At 49.0% G+C, this 20,585-nt stretch overlaps 1 protein-coding gene across 7 annotated transcripts in view; it reads left to right on the top strand.

Annotated features, from left to right (window-relative positions):
- The window catches only part of ACACB (acetyl-CoA carboxylase beta), a 1,528,264-nt gene that overhangs the window by 278,162 nt on the left and 1,229,517 nt on the right, over nucleotides 1–20,585 (top strand). For all 7 annotated transcript variants that reach the window (XM_069214760.1, XM_069214756.1, XM_069214757.1 and 4 more), the window contains one exon: nucleotides 761–893. In XM_069214760.1, the coding sequence (XP_069070861.1) occupies nucleotides 761–893 (133 nt within the window). The remainder of the gene's footprint in view (nucleotides 1–760; nucleotides 894–20,585) is intronic.

The raw sequence follows: 20,585 nt of genomic DNA, 5'->3' as shown, positions 1-20,585 counted from the left end.
ATTGCTGTAATTAATTCATGTAGCTCTATGTGACTTTTTAATTAAGTGAATGAATACAGGATATGTGCGGATCACAGTACATTTTGGGGTGGCAGCAGAGTATCTTAGGAAGGGGGCACATAATCCTTTAATGAGCGAGCACAGCACCATTAGGAAAGGTAATACACTACCAATTAATCCGTAAAGCTCTATACCACTCGTTCAGTATGACGTGTGCATTAGCCTGTATATTTTAGCATGTCATTGCAGCATGTACAATTTATATTAAAAATAAATAAATAAATACACATAAAATAAGTCCGATTTTACATGCTTTGGTAAGGCCCGCTTTCTTGTTACATTTGCTTCATCGAGGTGTCTGAATTGAATTGACGGTATTGTTGGCTGATTTTCCACATGTAACTTTCTTTGAACAAGGTTACATTGGAGACAAGGCAAGGTTGAACCTACGTTAATTGTAATCAGTGTGCACAGCTTTAGCATTATTTCTACCCCCTCATCTAAAGTGAAGAAGATGCTGCATAGATCTAAAGTTACTTATTAAAGTTCTTACTCATTACATTTACAGGAGAGACCTATAGTGCTTGCATAAACAGCCGTTTGTTTAAAGAAGTGTGTTGTATATTTCCAAATCTTAGATGAAATCGTCTTTTAAATTCTACTTGTCAGCATAAGATTATATCTTCAATATTATGCAAGGATTATATTGCGTACATTGTCTGAATACATGTCTTTCTTTTCCACTTTGTTTTTACTGTAGACCAAGCATGTCAGGACTGCATTTAGTAAAGAAAGGCCGTGAGCAGAAGAAACTGGATGTGCACAGGGATTTTACAGTTGCTTCACCTGCTGAGTTTGTTGCTCGGTTTGGAGGAAATCGCATCATAGAAAAGGTACTGTCTTGTGCTTGTTTTATATTCGGTTATTTATGGTCGTACTCCTTCTCACAGTGGACAAGACCTCAAAGTGCTCCCATTTTCATTGAGATCCTTTGCTTCCATTCTGGGGGTTGGAGGGGTGAGGGGGCGGATGCAAGATTAGATGCTGTAGTTCTTAACATGTGGATTGGTGGGGTCAACAAGAAAATAGCAAATGGAGTTTATCCAGAAGCGATGCACTGAGACCATAGCATGTGTCATGTGGGGTCCACCCAGAAGCAGCATGGGCCCAAACTGTAGTATGAACTATTATTTAAAGCTGGGTATAAAGCGTCCAGGATGCACCCAGAAGTAAGAGCTGAGCGTTCACCCTTCATACACTGTTCATCACTCAAGGAATGTGAATAGGGTGTATGCTTTTAGAATTCCAGCAGGAGCACTAAGAGTGCTGTATATGGAAGTGACCATGGGACACCACACTTAACAGGTCTGTGTGTTTACGCAGATGTGTTAGCAATGGGCCCACTTTCGTTGGCCTAACTAGAGGACCAAGTTAGCATCATTATGTGATCCTGTGGAAAGAAAATTGCTTGCTTTTAGAAGAAGAGGAGAAAATGGCATGGGAAGAAATCAACAAAGGGCCGACAGAGATATGTGATAAAGGGGTGATTGAGGTGGTTTAAGCGAGCATTATTAAAGAAGTGGGTGATTGTGGGCTCATAGGGAAAATGGGCCGAGTTTTCGGCCCAACATGCCCAGGTGGAAAGGTTTGAACAGGAATATGCCCTTAGCTTCACAGGAAAAATGTCACTTAAAGATGCTCTTAAACGAATCTGCCTTTTATCTGTACACCTGAAATGGATGCTGGGGGAGGAGCAGTTTAATAGGCGTGGTAAAATACACTTTTTAGAACCTAGCTGGGACAAGGAGTACTGTACAGAGTGCTGAAACTCCACTTTTTGGGACATTTAGGAAGGCACTAGCCCTAAACATGGAGAAAGGAAGGAGGACCAGAGTGGATGGAGTAAATAAACTGTTTACAGGGTGTCCACGGATGGACTACTCATAGAATTTTATGCTACATACTATGAGGTGCTAAATAAGAAGACATGCATAATACCGCCAAAACTATAGGTCTCCTCCCACAATCCACTTGGGAAGCCCCGATAGTCCCTTTTTTGAATCCTGGGTGGGAAAGAACCTCATAAGAGGACCTGCTGGCCGTTATCGATGCTGAATGCGGTATATAAAATATTAAACAGAATCTTGGCCACACGACTTTTGCTGCATATTTCAAGCCTCATCCACAGGGACCAAGCTGGCTTTATTCTGGGACACAACACAGCCCACAACATTCAACAGTCATGCGCGATTCTGGTGGGTAACACTCGGGATAGAGGGAGAGCGTTGATATTAGTGATAGATATCGAAAAAGCCTTGATAGCCTGGAGTGGCAATACCTCTACAGCATCATGGCGTGGATGGGCCAGGGAGGGAGCTCTATAGCATGGACGCACTTGCTCTATGCTAGTCGGATGGCTAGAGTCCGCAATGGGCGATCAATTTCGGAGACATGGGCAATAGAGCGGGGGACTGGACAGGTTGCCTTCTCTGGCAGTGGAGGCCCTAGCATGTTGGGCCTGAATGGGAACCATCTACCGCGCCCTCGAATCTGCAGGGCATGCCCATCATATTGCGCTGTATGCAGTCGACCTGCTCCTATTCCTGTAGGATGGCCTGGATGACCTGAGGGGAGCCCATGATATGTTGGACCACTATGGGTCCCTATCAGGGCTTAAGGTTAATTAGTGCAAATCCTGTCTGTTCCTGGATGGCTTGGGACCCTTGGTGTGGGAGCCGGATTCCTTCCAATATCTAGGAATCAGAGTATACCATGATCCAGATGACCTGTTGGAGGGGAATATAGTTAGAGCGATCAGGTCGTCTCAAGACCAGCACCACGTCCTGGGCTACACTGCCACTCAACTGTGGGCAGGGTGGCCCTGCTGAAGATGATGGTGCTACCCCGCCTGCTGTACTTTTTTACAATGCTTCTGATTTGGATTCTAGCCTCCTGCTTTCCTGACATAAACAAGATCATAAAAGGCTTTATCTGGGGATCAGGCTGATGCAGAGTGGTCTTGGCTACCCTGCAACACCCTGTGACGGAGGAAGGGCTGGCAGTCCCGGATTTTGAGGCTTATTATCTGGTGCCACAGATGCAGGGGGTGGCCAGAAGTCAGATGCAAGGCAGAGAAATACCATAGACTCCAGAGGCAACTAGGTTGGCCAGTGCTCTGCTTGACCTCCTGGGGCCGCCGCCTAGTTTCAGGTAGCACAGCGGTGTTGGACTTGCAATCTCTGTAAGTCACAAATCGATATTCCTTACTCCTCGAAGAATTGTCTCCCTGGGGAACGTGCGGGCTGTCAGCTTGGAGGGAGACCGGAATAACTAGGGTGGGGGCCCTCTTTTAGGAAGGAGTGCTTCTTCCCTTCGCGGAGCTGTGGCTGAGATGTCCTGCCCCAGGGGCACTTCCTATTACACAATGCGACCACTGTGGCTATTCGCAAACATCAGGGACATATAAGGCAGTCACTTGTTTATGCAGATGCTACTGGGGTGATGTCATGGCCCTTCTGACCACGTTGGAGGGCAAATGGGAAGCAAATCTTGATTTGGCCATAGGCGACTGGAACTGGGAGAATATCCTATACAGCACAACTAAAGCAACCAGAAACACCAGGTTTAAACTAAACAAACTCTTTATACTACACAAGACATACCGTCCACAGATAGAAGTTGCATGCCCAGTATGCGGAGACATAGGAGCAGGATTCTATCATATGTTTCGAGACTGTCCAGAGCTGGTCGCTTATTTGGCGGGCAACACAGAGACACTGTCCACTACCGTAAAGCGCAAGGTCCCTTGTGTAGCCCAACACTGTCTCCTGAGGTGGTACCCACACACAACTAAGAATAAAGTCACCAGCTGCTTCCAGGATCTGTTTGTCCTTGCTAAAAGAGAGATTGCTAGGAACTGTAAGAGCCGGGGGGCAGAGGGGGCAGGGAGGGAGTGCTAACCTACATGAATGGAGAAGAGAATTAAGAAAGTAGGCGGATTCCACAGCAGAGATGAGACTCCAAGATGCAAGAAGGGTTCCATGGAAGTGGTAGGTTCTTGGGAGATCTTGGTAGACTCCTTGAGGGATACAGAGGATCGACTGCCAGATGAAAGTGGAGCGCCTCCATCGGACGCTCTACTGACTCCGATCCGAGGGGTTGGGCGATAGATATCACTGACAGCTGCAAGCTGTTCCTACAGTCTTCAATTACTCCAGTATTGGAACTTTCATAGATATACATGCTTGAATCCTTCTCCTTCGTTGAGATGGGAGTCCCCAGTGTTCTACAAAAGCTACTCGCCAATGTAGATATACATTATATGCATTAGGCGTTTAGCTTAGTAACCTATTGTAGTCATTTTGTAAAAAAAAAAAAAAAAGTCCAGAATCCACCAATCAGGTTACACCACCCTCTAGAACCCTCCTGTGAGGAACTGCCTTCCCTCAGTTTTTCCACTGCACATTGTGCTAGGTAGTCTTCTCTGAGCTCTTCTCAGTTTTTTTCCTCAGAAATCCTGTTTTGAGTTACTTTTGGACAACTACTTTCACTTCAACCCTAATAAAATTAGGTGCTTCAAACCGACTAGTATGTTAGAGACACCTAAAAAGGGGCTCTTTAGACCTTGTGCTACCTCCATAAGACCAGAGACTGCAAGGTATGTCAAATTTTCTACAAAAACTGTAATATTGCCACCTCTTCTTTGTTAGTTAGTAAAACCCGTGTCAAGAGACATTCGGAGGATAACGCCAATGAACCTCAAAAAAGGCACTCAAGAAATCAACTGAGGGCTCCTCTAAATCTCACAACCCTTCCAAGAAACATTCTGCCAAGTTGTTAAAAATGAAGACCGATTCCTTGTCAAAACCCAAGATGGAATTTCGTTCTGAGCCCCCACGCTACCTCTACAGGTTAAGCACAAGTTGTCTGCGCCATTGACGACAAGGTCGTCAACGACATCACAGGTAATGGCAACTGCTACTGTCATCACCATTTCAGTGCCCCTTACCATCACTGCTGCAGTCTCCGTTGATGGTGCCACTGTCGACGATAATACCGTCAATGACAATCCTGTCAACTACGAGCCCGTCGACAATGCAACCGCCAACATCCCTCCTGTCAACTAGTCATCCTCCTACGATTGTATTGACTACGCCACCGCTATGAACTGTTCATCTATCATCGATCATGAACATACCTGCAAAGAAACAGAGACCATCATCACTACTTGTTTTTTAATCAACTATGCAGACACCCCTAAGGGGACATAAAAAACATACCTTAACACCTTCTATCACGTCTCCTAGTAAAGTTTCACGTCTACTACTGTTGCACTTTTTGGATGATGATGATTCGAGTGATGATGGTTTATATGCCATAGCTAGGAGGCCTTTACAGTTGCATGTCAAGTGTCAGGAATATTCCGACGACGACTCCTACTACGACCAACAATACTATTCCTAACCATCTCAGCCACAACAGGAGCTGGTATGTTTTCCCTGTGGGATGGTATCTGATCTCCAGGCTATGTTAGCGGATTAAAGAGCTTGCTCTCCATCCGCAGCCACATCAGTACAGCAGCATCAGCCTACTGTGACACCAACAATGCCACAGCACTTTTAGCAGCCTCAAGTCAGTCCTCTCCCTCATCCACAAACTCCCCCTCTGACTATACCCTCTTCCCCCTTCGTCATCTGAAGAAGTTGCGACCTGAGAAGGTGAGATCAGCACCCATAAGGACGAATGGGACAATTCTATTTTCCGTACACCTACGTCTCCCATTCAGCCCACAGTGGAGTCCCCTCGGAAGATATAGGGGGTTTTCATACCCTGTTAGAAAAGGCAGAACAGGATTGTTTCCTATTAAATTTTAAAGATTCCTACAGAAAAACAATCAGGGCTACGCCCATCATAAATCACGTCTGGAGCCACGGTATCCCCATCATAAATCACGTCTGGAGCCACGGGCTGAAGATTATGTGCAACCCTGCAACAGTCCCAGCAGTCTTACCTAAACTAGACAAAAAGTACAAGGCCACAGATGACGCTCCAGCATGCCTTACAGGTCATCCAAAGACTGACTCTGTCATTTCGCAAGCTACACAACGCTGCTCCAGAAACCCTTCTGCCCCTTTAACTTCACCACCAGATAAGGAATGAAGGCGACTTGATAATATTGGCAAACGTTTTTCTTCAGTGTCTGCCATTGTAATGCGAGCGGCAAGCTCATTGGCCATCCTTGGAAGGTATGACAGGCAGCTGTGGATGGATATCTCACAATATTTAGAGGAGCTGCCAGAAGCCATGAAGAATGAAGCGAAAAAAGTATTACTGTAAGGGCAAAGTTTTTCTGCTGAGATCATTGACTGTGCTCTTGATATCGCGGCTATGGGTTTTAGACAATTGGCTAGAGCAGCAGTGTTAAGTTGTCAAGGATGGCTTAAGGCCACTAATTTCGGGCCTGAAATACAGACCAAGGCCCTCACTACAACATTATCGGTAAAAAAACGCCTATCGCGATGGCTGCCAAAAGACCAGTGCCGCAGCTACGAGCCGTCCACCATATTATGACCACAGCCGGATTTCCGCCTAGATGGTGGAAATCCAGCTGTGGTATGCCGGCGGATGGCGGTAAGGTGGCGCTGCTGCCAGCAGCAGCACCCCTGCAGTAGACTGCTGCCAGTCGTATTATGACCAATAATATGGCCTGGCGCTGTTCTGCTGGCGGACGCTGCTGCTGCCAGCAGCGCCCCATCCCGTCCCGTCTCCTGCCAGAGGACCCCCTAAACACAGGTAAGTGGGTGCTCCGACAGGGGATGGGGTAGGGGGGGTGTGTGTGTGTGGGTGTGTGTATGCAGGTGTGTTTCGTTTTGAATGTGTGTGCATGTATGGAGGCTTGAGTGCGTGTATGTTGTGTTGTGTGAATGCATGTCTGCATGTATGTATTTAAGTGTGTGAGGATGTGTGTGTGAATGGGTGTGTGTGTGTGTGTGTGTGTGTGTGTGAGAAGGGGGTGAGAATGAAGGGGGGGTGGGTGGGATGACTCTGGAGAGGGAGGTGGGGAGACCCATATCAGTGACAGGGAATGAATTCCCTGTCAGTGATAGTTCCTACCACCATGGTTTTGGTGGCAGTAAGGAAGCCATGAAAACCATGGCAGTAGGCGGGGTCATAATGCCGTGGGCGGAACAGTGACAGCCGCCGGGTTGGAGACAGATATCTCCAGCCCGGCGGCTCTCACCCCTGTGGCCGTCGGAGTGGTACATTGGCAGGTTAACTTCACCCAGTGCCATAACATGGCGGTTGGTACCGCCAACCTGTTGGCGGTATTTAGCGCCATGTTGCCACCGACCACCAGGGTCATAATGACCCCCTGTGTTTTTAGATCTCCCTTATGATGGAGAGGCATTATTTGGGAAACACATTGATGCCCTTCAGGCTGTAAAATCAGACACAAATACTGGCGGATCACTTGGCACTCTCCAGTTAAGGAAAACACCTTTTCGTGGAGGAAGGGGGAGAGGCCAGTCTTCATTTCGGGGAGTATATCAGCAATATAGGTCCCAGACATACCCTGCCGTTAGCCACTCCACCAGACCACAATATCAATAGCGGCAGCCACTTTCAGCTGCTTACGGCAGACCCCCACAAAGAGAAAAGCGTGGGAGACAATGTTCAGCTACCGGCCACCTTTCGCTCCTCCCCAGTAAAATCTCAAGGAGCTCTGAGGAATCACATCCATCATTGGCGTCAGATAACCAAAGACCAATGGGTATTAGATATAATTTAATTTGGCCACCTTCTGGAATTTATACAAATGCCACCCTCTCGGGTGGAACAAACACCTGCATTTGCTCAACTTGGAGGTGGAAATTATGTTAAAAAAGGAGGCAATAGAGAGTGTGCCTTTGTCCCAAAGTGGGAAAGGTTTTTACTCCTGCTTCTTCCTGATCCGCAAAAAAGTCTTGTTTTTGGATACCGATACTAGATTTAAGGGAGCTAAACAAGTACCTGAAAAAGCAAACCTTCGGCATGGTCACATTGAGTAATTACAAGATGTCCTGCAAACAGAGGATTATATGGCTTCCCTAGACCTGCAGGATGCCTATTTTCATATACCCATTCACCCAGGTCACAGAAGATTCCGGAGATTCGCGGTAACTGGCTGCCACTTTCAATTCAGTGTACTTCCCTTTGGCCTCAAGTCTGCACCCCGGATTGTTACCAAATGTTTAACTCCAGTAGCAGCTTACCTGAGACACAATCAATGCCAAGTCTTCCCATACTTGGACGACTGACTGGTAAAGCCGTCCAATATTCAGGCAGCACACTAAACCATCACAGCAACCTTGCGTCTTTTCAGCCAGTTGGACCTCCTTCCCAATCGAGAGAAGTCAATCCTCCAGCCATCAAAAAGAATAGCATTTCTGAGAGCTATATTAGACACACAGCAGGCTAAGGCATACCCAACATCGGACAGGCAAGAACAATTGATCACGCTAGCGAAGCACCTGCAGACAAAAAAGTCTTTCAGTTCGATGATTTAAATCATTGATGGGAATGATGTCATCTTGTATCACTCTGATCCCATATTGTCGACTTCATATGCACCCACTACAAGAGGAGCTGCACAAACAGTGGATTCAAGCGGAGGGATCTTTCGAGGACATCATACAGGTAACTCTATTGATAGTAACATCCCTCAGTTGGTGGACAATCCACGCACGTTTCAGTAGGGCTGCAGTTCTTGCCGTAGACTCCCCTATTAACAGTAACAGATGCGTCAATTGACGGATGGGGCGCGTATCTGCAAGATCTTCAAGTAAGCAGCAAATTGCCCTCCTCTTGCTGCAGTCTCCATATCAACCTTCTAGAACTGAGAGCAGTATTTTTAGCGTTACAAGCCTTTCTTCCAAGAATTGGCGGAACATTGGTGCTTTTCAGGACGGACAATACCACGACAATGCACTGTATCAACAAGCAGGGGAGAACTCGCTCCCAGCTTCTATCCCAGGAGGCGCAAGCCATTTGGAATTGGTGCATTCAACATTTGGTTCACGTAAAGGCAGAACAAGTCCCAGGCCACCAGAATGCCATAGCAGATTCTCTGAGCAGGTTAACATCATCTACCCACGAATGGGAATTGGACCAATCCACACTGAACAAAATATTCCGTCAGTGGAACCAACCGAACCTGGATCTTTTCTCGACCTCCCAGAATGCCAAATGCCGGTTTTTACGCAAGCTGGCATCACCAGAAGGGGCCGTGGGTGGATGCATTTTGATTGCTTGGTCAGGAATCTATGCTTTACGCTTTTCCTCCAATCCCTCTCCTCCTGAGAGTGATAAGCAAGATCAAGTCAGAACCCGCCAAATACTCCTAATAGCCTCTGCATGCCACGCAAACATTGGTACACAGAACTTCTACTAATGTCCCTATGTCCACCCATAGGTTTAGAGCCAATTCCATCGCTACTCACCAAGAACCATGCCCAAGTGAGACATCCGAATCCGAAATCTCTGACCTTGTTAGCATGGTTCCTGAGTTAATTGAGTTCGGCCATTTAAACATCCCTAATGACTGCACAGAAATACTATCCAGAGACCGGGCGGATAGCATGAACAAGACATACCGCCTTAAGTGGAAACGTTTCTGTTTGTGGTGCAAGTCTGCTAAAGTACATCCTCTGTCCTTCTCTCCGGAAGCAATCTTACCTTATTTGTTGAATCTGGAGAGCTCAGGATTGCAATATGCATCCGTTAATGTTTATCTGGCAGCCATCTCTAGCTTTAGAAGAAGATCTGGTAAACCATCTCTTTGGTCTCATAGACTTATAAAGCAATTCTTAAAAGGTCATTTTAGAACCTATCCTCCAGTCAGAGCTCCTCCTCTAGCATGGCAATTGAACACAGTTCTTAGTCAGCTTATTAAACTGCCATTTGAGCCCATTCACAGGGCTGACATAAAATACGTTACATGGAAGGTGGCACTCCTTATTGCGCCTACTTCTGCGGGTATGGTTTGCGAAATTCAAGCGTTCACAATACAGGAACCCTTTTTACAATTTAGACGAGAGAGTCATCTTAAGCACCAACTCTATATTTATACCTAAGGTCCCGTCGGATTTTCATGTCAACGAACCTGTGGTATTGAAAACTTTCTTCCCTAATCTGCAAACGGCAGCAGAAATGTCTTTTCACTTGCTAAATCTGAATAGATGTCTCAGGATTTATCTAGAAAGGGCGAAACCTTTTTGGAAATCAAACCAACTGTTCATAGCTTACAGTAACCCTAGAAAAGGGTTCCCAGTGGCCAAACAGACTATCTCTCGATGGATTACAAGTGCAGTCATTTGTTGCCATACCAAGGCTGGTCTACCTTTAGACTCTAAAGTGCACACACATTGAACAAGGGCCATTTCCACATCCTTGCTTTATTTTCAGGAGAGTCGTTGATGGAAATCTGCTGAGTGAGCTGCAATGTGAAAAAAGTCACACACTTTCACGAGACACGACCGCCTGAATACTGACACGATCAGCGGTCCGACAGGCAGTACTCCGGCAATGGTTCCAATGTAGGTGAGCCATTCTGGTATTACCTACTATCTGCTTTCTTAATGTCTTTATGCACATTGTCAATAATTTTGCATTTCTTCTGTTATCATATTTATAGTAATCATGACTGTTGGATTGCGCTAACTTGTCACAATAGAATGGTTATATAGCTAACTACAGAAAATGTGCTACTTACTGCTTGCTCTTCTGATTCAAGCATGTGAATCTATGAAAGTTCCAATACTGGAATAAGAAATAAGTTACTTACCTGTAACTGTAGTTCTCGATTATTGGAAACTTTCATAGATTCACATGCAACCCACCCACCTACCCTGGGGAGCTCACCTTCTTTCATAAGTATCATATATATTACAGCACTAATGCCTGGAAAATCTGAGGGGCGGCATCTCCTCACAGGAGGGTTCTAGAGGGTGGTGGATTTTGGAGTTTGTACTTTAGTCATTTTGTAAAAAAAGAAAAAAAAAAAAAGGGCTAATGCATATAAAGTATATCTACATTGGAGCATAGCTTTTGTATAACACCGGGGACTCCCATCTCAACGACGGAGAAGGATTCAAGCATGTAAATCTATGAAAATTCCAATACTGGAGTAATTGAAGACTATAGGCGCGGCTTTCAGTGGTATCTCGGGCCCCTCCTTCATATCGGAGTCAGTAGCGCGTCTGATGGAGGGGTTCAGCTTTCATCTGGCAGTCGATCCTCTGGATCCCTCAAGGAGTCCACCAAGGTCTCCCAAGAACGTGCCACTTCAATGGAACAGTTCAAGCATGTGAATCTATGAAATCTTCCAATACTGGAGAACTACAGTTACAGGTAAGTAACGTATTTTGTAATTGCTCATACCTATCAGTGCGATTACAGGGCTGCCTTGTCACTCAATATTAATCGATGCACCATGGGGAGGGTGTGGGGTGGGGTCGGACTTTCAAGGAGCATGTTAAATCTCGGGTTCGAGATGGTATAGTACACAGTGATTATGATCGATGAGCATTGCACTAACATATCCACTAATTAAACCTATTAATTCGGTAACAAAGCGACTCCGACGAAACGCTCCTCCATGTTATGTATAACATTGTTGAGGCTGCGGTCCGATGATAACAATACACTGTCTTTTGAATACTGCGTCCAGATCTTTAGAAAACGCAGTAAAGTTTGTTAAAAAAAATCCTTACGTTTACGTGTGGCTTGACAGTGCAGCTATCTTCTTAACCAGTTGTTACCAGTGCTTTGAAATATATAGTGTGTCCTTTGGCTCTGGCCAAAAGAGTATTGTGCTCTCTTATGCTATTCACTGCTTAGGGCATCTTTCCACCTCCTATAGAGTGCTTGCTTTGCAATGCACAAAGGACTATTTATATCTCGGAAGTACATTGAATCATCCCACACCATTTTATACCACAGAGATACGATGTAAACAGAGAGTAGCCATTTTTCTTTTCTTTTTTGACTCTAGCAGACTTTATATGTATTAGTCAGTACTCAAAATGCAAGCAAGGCCGATTTGGTTTTGTCATTGCTTGTTCATTTATATGTTAACAAGCATACATTGCCATAGGGGCTGCAGAATTATGTACAAGATTTTGTTTGGGCAATCATTGTAAGTGGTACATTAGAACACCCAAAATAATCGAGCCAGTAGCTACTTTGAAATATTACTACATTGAATAAAAACATTGTTGCTTCAGTTTTTTTTATTATTGTTCAATGCATGCCCACTGAGTAGTGTTACTTGTACTACCTGTAAATGTGCCAGCGTTGGCACTTTCAAGTGCAATTCCTTAACATACATTTTTCTTTGTTTGCCTCACCAACCTTTTTTAGGTCAAGCCTAGGCAGTGCGCATGCGCTGTCTGCAAGACATGCTGTATTCAGTCTGAGCTTTAACCATCCCCAATATTGCCATTCATCTTTGTTGTGCTTGTCTTAAATACTTCCTTTTTATTGGCGCATTTTTCTAAATGTCCCTCCTTTGTGTGCTTAGTTCCCTCCCAGGCAATTTCACTAAGAACATTTTTGGTGGCCAACACACTATATTCATGCTTGTTCACGCTTCCTCCTGCCTGGGCATTGTAGCCTTAGTGTGCTTTTGGTTGACCACAGCAATGTGTTCACATCGCACCGGAGAAAACTAAATGTTTAGAAAGGCACCAAAGGTTTCAGGATTTGTCTGTTCTTGTGCCTCTGCTCGGGTATACTTAGTTGATGTTTTCCAAGCCACTTTTCCCTCTACTGCTGTTTTGGAAATAATTGGCTCTGTGTGCATGTTTTGCACAGGGAGAGACCCACTCATCCACTTTCAGTCTTTCTCATTCTAAAGACCTCTAAACAGTGCTGCAGCTGCTTCTCTGGTCCTTGTGGTAATTCCTCGTTCCAAGTCCTCTAGACAATGCTGCTGGCTGCTTCTCTGGTCCCAGTGGTAATTCCTCATTCTTAGTCCTGTAGACAATGCTGCAGCTGTTTCTCTGTTCTCGTTGGTAACTACTCCATTCTAATTCCTCAAGGCAGTGCTGTAGCTGAGTCTCTGTTCATACATCCACTACACTCCAAACCAAACCACAAAGGTAAAAGACATTGGGGGTCATTACGACCCTGGCGGTATAAGGTGCTTGCCGCCGTGCAGAAGACCACCAATACACCGCCGCCGCGGCGGTAGACCGCCACAGCTATTATGACACACGTCACGGAATCCGCTGAAATTCAGACACCCACACAATACCGCCACACCAGAGGTCAGCGATAAACATGCGGAAACAAATCCTCCACCTCCACGCCAACAGAAACACGCCCATGCTATTACGACCCACGAATCTACGCGGCGGTCTTACAACCGCGGTATTCCATTGGCGGTACACACCGCTGTGCTCAAAATACACACACATATACAAAACACCGCCACATTGGACAATTCCAAATACACACACCTGACACACATACACACACCACACCCACACATCCAATACAATATAAAACACACACCCACATCACCCACAAACCCCTACAACCAGAAATTCTGAGAGAAGGCCAGAGAGAGAGCACAGAATAGACAACCCCGTCACACAGAGGCACACAACACCATCATCCACACAACATCCAAGCACAAAACACCACATACCACTACACTCACCACACTCATCGCCACATACACCACCCCACACATCACACACACCACCCCATGTCACACCAAAGACACCCCCGCTTCTCCGAGGAGGAGCTCAGGGTCATGGTGGAGGAAATCGTACGGGTAGAGCCACAGCTATTTGGCTCACAGGTACAGCACACATCAATAGCCAGGAAGATGGAGCTATGGCGCAGAATAGTGGACAGGGTCAACGCAGTGGGACAGCACCCAAGAAATAGGGAGGACATCAGGAAGAGGTGGAGGACCACCTCTTCCTGGAACGACCTACGGGGGAAGGTGCGTTCAACGGTATCCAGGCACCACATCGCGGTACAGCGGACTGGCGGCGGCCCCCCTCTTCCTCCCCCTCAACTAACAACATGAGAGGAGCAAGTCTTGACCATCTTGCATCCTGAGGGCCTCGGAGGAGTCGTTGGAGGAACGGACACTGGTAAGTCAAATCTTAACTATCACATCCCCCACCCTACCTGCATGCTATCACACACCCCCACTCTCAAACCCTCCCCTATCACCCAAACTCCTCACTAATGTACTAATAACACCAACTACACATCCCAACCCCAAGACCTGCATGACACAACTAACCATGGACACCCATCACTAAAGCATGCCCACTGCACATACCCAGAACACACCCCAACCATCAGCACACAACCCCACACACAGGAATGTCTGCCTGCACTGGGGTTCACGCACACCCAACCATTGCACACCATTACACACACAGATGCAATAATCATGTACTTATACCCCCGCAGGAACCCGAAGGAACGTCACCACACCAGAGGGTCCAGACCTCCCTACCCTGGACAGGTTAGTCAGCGGTGTGTCCACCACTACAGGGCACCCAGGCTAACCCACCACCCCAACAACAACAGGGACCTGGGGGCAGTGGTAGTGGGCACACGGTCCAGGAGACGGAGGCACAGGAACATAGGGGAACTGGGAGGGCTGCTGTGCGACAGAGGGAGGACAGGCCAAGGGAACCAACTCTCCACGAGGCCCTCTCCTCCATCATGGGAGCATACCACCACTCCCAGGAGACGATGGCCACGGTCCTGGACAACCTGCAGGAGACCCTCCGTCTGCAGGAGGTACAGTATTTGGGGTTCAGGGAGGAGTTCAGGACCATCGGCTCCGCCCTGGGCACCATCGTACGGTTGCTGACTGACATTCAAAAGACCTTGAGGGACACTGTGGCACTCCAAGGGGCCCCTGACACTAGCCACGACGATGAACTGCCTACCAACTCCGCCGGCGCTAGTGGACAGGACGCCCCGCCACAGGACCAGCACCCCATCCCCTGCAGACGGACAACCACCACGCAAGCGGGCCCTGAGATCCAGTAACAGGATAGAGCAAAATGGCAAGACCCCCGCCAGGAAATGAGACCACCCTGTTTGTCCCCCCACTGTCCCACTTTGTTACCCTGTCGAAATCGGAACTGCCCCAGCTCCACTTCCAATGGGCAGATGTGCAATGTACCTGTGAGACTAATAGACTGGACTCTGCCATGGACATTCCTCCACCATCACCCATCACCATTTTACAACCCCCCTTCATTTTTAGCACTTAAACACCCTTGAAACACTAAAAAAACTGGAGTCAGTATGATTTGTAATTTTGTATTATCAATGACAGTGTCATAATGGGTTATCCATTGGAAGGCTAACATACCAATGTCACATATCACAAACCCTTCAAGGATGCAAGCAGTTGACACGTAGGTTACCACACTTGTGAAACTGAAATGGAAGGGGACAACTCAGTTAACAAATAGAGAGTGAAATGTCGGTACAGGATAGAGGTAGATGTGTGAAAGTTAATGTAATGTTAAACCTGAAAATGTACTCACCTGAGTTTCACTGGAAATATTGCTGTATGACTGACTCCCTGTTGTCGTTTTCTTCTTCCTCAGCTTCATCCTCATCACTGTCCACAGGCTCCACAGACTCCACAGCTGCAACAACACCGTCATCTGGATCATCCTCCTGCAGAAAAGGCACCTGGCGTCGCAATGCTAAATTATGGAGCATGGAGCAGGCGATGATGTCGCACACCTTCTTCGGTGAGTAGAATAGGGACCCACCTGTCATATGTAGGCACCTGAGCCTGGCCTTAAGAAGGCCGAAGGTGCATTCGATAACCCTTCTAGTCCGCCCATGGGCATCATTGTAGCGTTCCTCTGCCCTGGTCCTGGGATTCCTCACTGGGGTCAATAGCCAGGAAAGGTTGGGGTAACCAGAGTCCCCCAATAGCCATACACGGTGCCTCTGGAGTTGACCCATCATATCAGGGATGCTGCTATTGCGCAGGATGTAGGCGTCATGCACAGAGCCAGGGAACATAGCATTTACCTGCAAGATGTACTGGTCTGCCAAACAGACCATCTGGACATTCATAGAATGATAACTCTTCCGGTTCTTGTACACCTGTTCACTCCTGCGGGGGGGGGGACAGAGCTACATGGGTCCCATCAATGGCACCTATGACGTTGGGGATATGTCCAAGGGCATAGAAGTCACCTTTCACTGTAGGCAAATCCTCCACCTCAGGGAAAATGATGTATCTCCTCACGTGTTTCAGCAGGGCAGACAACACTCTGGACAACACGTTGGAAAACATAGGCTGGGACATCCCTAATGCCATGGCCACTGTTGTCTGAAAAGACCCACTTGCAAGGAAATGGAGCACTGACAGCACCTGCACCTCAGGGGGGATTCCAGTCGGATGGCGGATTGGTGACATCAGGTCTGGCTCCAACTGGCTACATAGTTCCTGGATTGTGGCACGGTCAAACCTGTAGCTGACGATTAAATGTCTCTCTTCCATTGTCACCAGGTCCACCAGCGGTCGGTACACCGGAGGATTCCGCCATCTTCTCATATGTCCCAGCTGACGGTGCCTAAGAAGGACAACAGCGAAGAAACAGTCCGTATTCCTCCAGATATGTACCCACAGTCACACACAAGACTACACCAGACAATGAACCCTTCCTGTATGTGTGTTGAGTGTAGGCCTCGGTATGTGTGACGCAGTGGAAAAAGAATCCATGTGGGCCCCTGAAATGGCGGCTGCCTGACCTCTAAACTGGGAAAATGGGATTGTGGGGTAACAGCGCTGGCGTTGCACACCGTCGCGGTAGGCGGTCGTAGACCGCGGCGCACTGCTGCATTGGTTAACATTGGACCCTATGGTTCCCAGGAGCCAATGAACAGGTGCGCTGGCGGTGATGATGCGCACCGCCGCGGACGTCACCACCGCGGACGTCACCGCCATTTTCTATCTCTTCAATCACTAGATACCTGACCTTTGACAGGAGAGGACCAACACTGCTAGTGCTGCTGTGACCTCGGTCTGGAAGATGGCTGCTGCGTCTGGGGAAAGGGCACCTGCCATCACTGCACAGGAGTTGGAGAAACTTGTGGATGGGGTCCTCCCCCAGTACAGCTACTCTACGGTCCTCCAGACCAACAGGTTAGTACACAGGGAGCACGTTGTATGGGCTAGGCCTGGGTGGACAGGGCTGGGTGGAAGAGGGAAGGGGGCAGAGTTCATACTACAGTAAAGCATGGGAATAAATGGGCCACATGGTCAGAGTAGGGAGGGGGCCACTCACATTGATGGTGCAGTTGGTAATGACTGTTCCTCTTCCCTTGTGCATGTCATGTAGGTCAGCGCCCACCAGAAGAGGGACATATGGCGTGCCATCGCCAAGGAGTTCCTGACCCTGGGGGCCCACCCGAGACGGGGCACCTACTGTCGGAAGAGATGGGAGGACATTCGCCGCTGCAGCAAGAAGACGGCGGAGGCTCAGCTGGGGATGGCCTCCCAACGTGGGAGGGGTGCCCGTCGCACCATGACCCCCCTGATGTTCCGGATCCTGCGGTGGCCTACCCGGAGTTGGATGGGCGCTTGAGGACATCACAGCAGCACAAGGGGGTGAGTACAACCTCATTCTGCGGACTTTGCGTGCAGTTGAGGGGTTTGGGTGGGGGAGGTGGGCTGTGGGTGTCCCTAGGCCAGGGCGAGTTAGGTAGGCAAGGCCCCTCTGTAATGTAGGCCATGTGGCACTCTACCCCACCTCAGAAGAGTGGCAAGTTGAGGTATAGTTGCCCCTGTGGCATCCATGTGCGCAGATTTCCACCATTGCCATGTAGGCCATATCCCAGAAATTGCATGTGCAGAGGCCAGGAGCACGGCGTAATGCATGGGGCTGCTGCGTCTGTCTTGTCCGCCAACGGTAGCGGTATGGCATGCACTAAAACTCTTACTTCTGTCTCCCCCACATTTTCTGCTCTCCCTATCCTTTTGTACATCAGCATCATCAGGCGGAGGTACAGTGGCACCGGAGCACGAGGGAGCTGCATCCCACATGGCCATGGAGGGCCACACCACAGACTCTGAATGCACCAGTGGGACGGAGGGTGAGGGGAGCTTCACGTCGGCCACCGGATCAGCAACCAGCGACACACTCGTGTGACGATGGGAGCTCCCTTGTGGTGGCGGCACCATCTGTGCGCCCCACTTCTACAGGTACAGCCGCCACCTTCCCTACCAGCACCGCCCTCCCAGCAGCCCCTTAGCGTTCGCCCCGTGCCCGCTCACCCAGGAGGGTGGGCATCACCTTCGCCCCAGGCACCTCAGGCCCTGCCCCAGTCACCCCTGCTGCCCTCAGTGCGGAGGCCATTGACCTCCTCAGGTCACTCACTGTTGGGCAGTCTACTATTGTGAATGCCATCCAGGGTGTAGAACGAGAGTTGCAACACGGTAATGCATTCCTGGAGGGCATTCATTCTGGTCAGGCTGCCCTTTAGCGAACCCTGCAATCTCTGGCCTCAGCACTGATGGCAGCCATTGTCCCTGTGTCTAGCCTCCCCCCTCCAAATTCCTCCACCCAGACCCAATCCCCTGTACCCCAGCCCATCCCATGCACACCCACAGACCAGCATGCACACAAGTCAACACACACAAGTAGCTCAAGCAAACATAGGCACCACACACACCACAGGCACTCACACAAGCATCACACACATACAGATACAGCAACATCCACTGTCTCCACTGTGTCCCTCTTCTCCCTCCTCCCTCCCAGTCTCGTCTACACACACACCTGCATGCACCACATCTACAGGCACTAGGACTCGCACCAGGACACCCAGCACCACAAGGCGCTCACCTGCACTCACCACCTCCACTGCCATTTACACGTCCCCTGTGTCCTCTCCCAGTGTGTCTGTGACTCCCCCTCCCAAAGTACCCAAACGCCGCCAATCACTCACCCAACATCCATCCACCTCACGACAGCCTCCAGTACCTGCACCTGCACCCAAAACACCTAAAGTGACACCTCCGACAACCACCTCCTCTTCCTCCACTCCCAGACCCCTCCAGCTACCCATCCCAGTGTCCGTCAGAACCTGTCCCTATGTCAAATTGACCTTTTTTACCCCCCCCCTCCAATTCATCAGTCCCGTCGTAGCGCCTCAGCCAAAAAGCCTCCAGTACCAGTGGTGCGTGTTCCAGGTTTTTGGAGTGCACGTCCACCAGGGCAGGCAGTAGGACCCGGAGCCAAGGCACTGGCAGCCCACCCCCTGTAAAGGCTCTGAAATTGGAGAGTGGACGACCGTGTCAAGACTCCTGGTGGGACAACAAGTGAAATGGGATCGAAGGCGATTGGTGAGTCAGCTGTAACTCCAAAAAAGGTGGGGAAGATCCAGAGGAAGTCTGCCCAGCCTGTTGTGAGTGTCACGGCGGAGAAGTGCGCCATCTTTTCCGACGGTCCAGACACAACCGCCAGCACCGTCGTCACTGGTCCCGCGACAACCGTCAAAGTCACAGCCCAGGAGGACCCAAGTATCGTCACTAGTCCATAGACCACCGCCAGAGTCACAGCCCAGGAGGGCCCAAGTATCGTCACTGGTCTGGAGACCACTGCCAGAGTCACAGCCCAGGAGGGCCCAAGTATCGTCACTGGTCTGGAGACCACTGCCAGAGTCACAGCCCAGGAGGGCCCAAGTATCGTCACTGGTCCAGAGACCACCGCCAGAGTCACAGCCCAGGAGGACCCAAGTATCGTCACTGGTCAGGAGACCACAGCCAGAGTCACAGCCCAGGAGGGCCCAAGTATCGTCACTGGTCAGGAGACCACCGCCAGAGTCACAGCCCAGAAGGGGACAGGATGCCACAGCCCCGCTGGCCAATGATGGAACGTCATGCTACACACCAATGTCCAGTGTGAAGATCGTCATGCCACACACCAATGCCCAGTGTAGAGATCGTCATGCCACACATCAATGCCCAGTGTAGAGATCGTCATGCCACACACCAATGTCAGTATCAGGACTGCCATGGCAAAGCACCGCTGAACAGTCCTGAACCGCCGTGGCAAAGCACCGTTGAACAGGGGAAAGACCGCCATGGCAAAGCACCGTTGAACAGGGCAAAGACAGCCATGGCAAAGCACCGTTGAACAGTCCTGAACCTCAATGGCAAAGCACCGCTGAACAGTCCTGAACCTCAATGGCAAAGCACCGCTGAGCAGTCCTGAACCGCCATGTCAAAGCACCGCTGAGCAGTCCTGAACCGCCATGTCAAAGCACCGCTGAGCAGTCCTGAACCGCCATGTCAAAGCACCGCTGAGCAGTCCTGAACCGCCATGTCAAAGCACCGCTGAGCAGTCCTGAACCGCCATGTCAAAGCACCGCTGAACAGTCCTGAACCGCCATGTCAAAGCACCGCTGAACAGTCCTGAACCGCCATGTCAAAGCACCGCTGAACAGGGCAAAGACCGCCATGTCAAAGCACCGCTGAACAGGGCAAAGACCGCCATGTCAAAGCACCGCTGAACAGGGCAAAGACCGCCATG

Source organism: Pleurodeles waltl, chromosome 11 (genome assembly GCF_031143425.1).
Source record: "Pleurodeles waltl isolate 20211129_DDA chromosome 11, aPleWal1.hap1.20221129, whole genome shotgun sequence".
Taxonomy (NCBI): Eukaryota; Metazoa; Chordata; class Amphibia; order Caudata; family Salamandridae; genus Pleurodeles; species Pleurodeles waltl.
The sequence above is the reverse complement of the archived record's forward strand: the minus strand, read 5'-3'. Positions and strand labels throughout refer to the sequence as shown.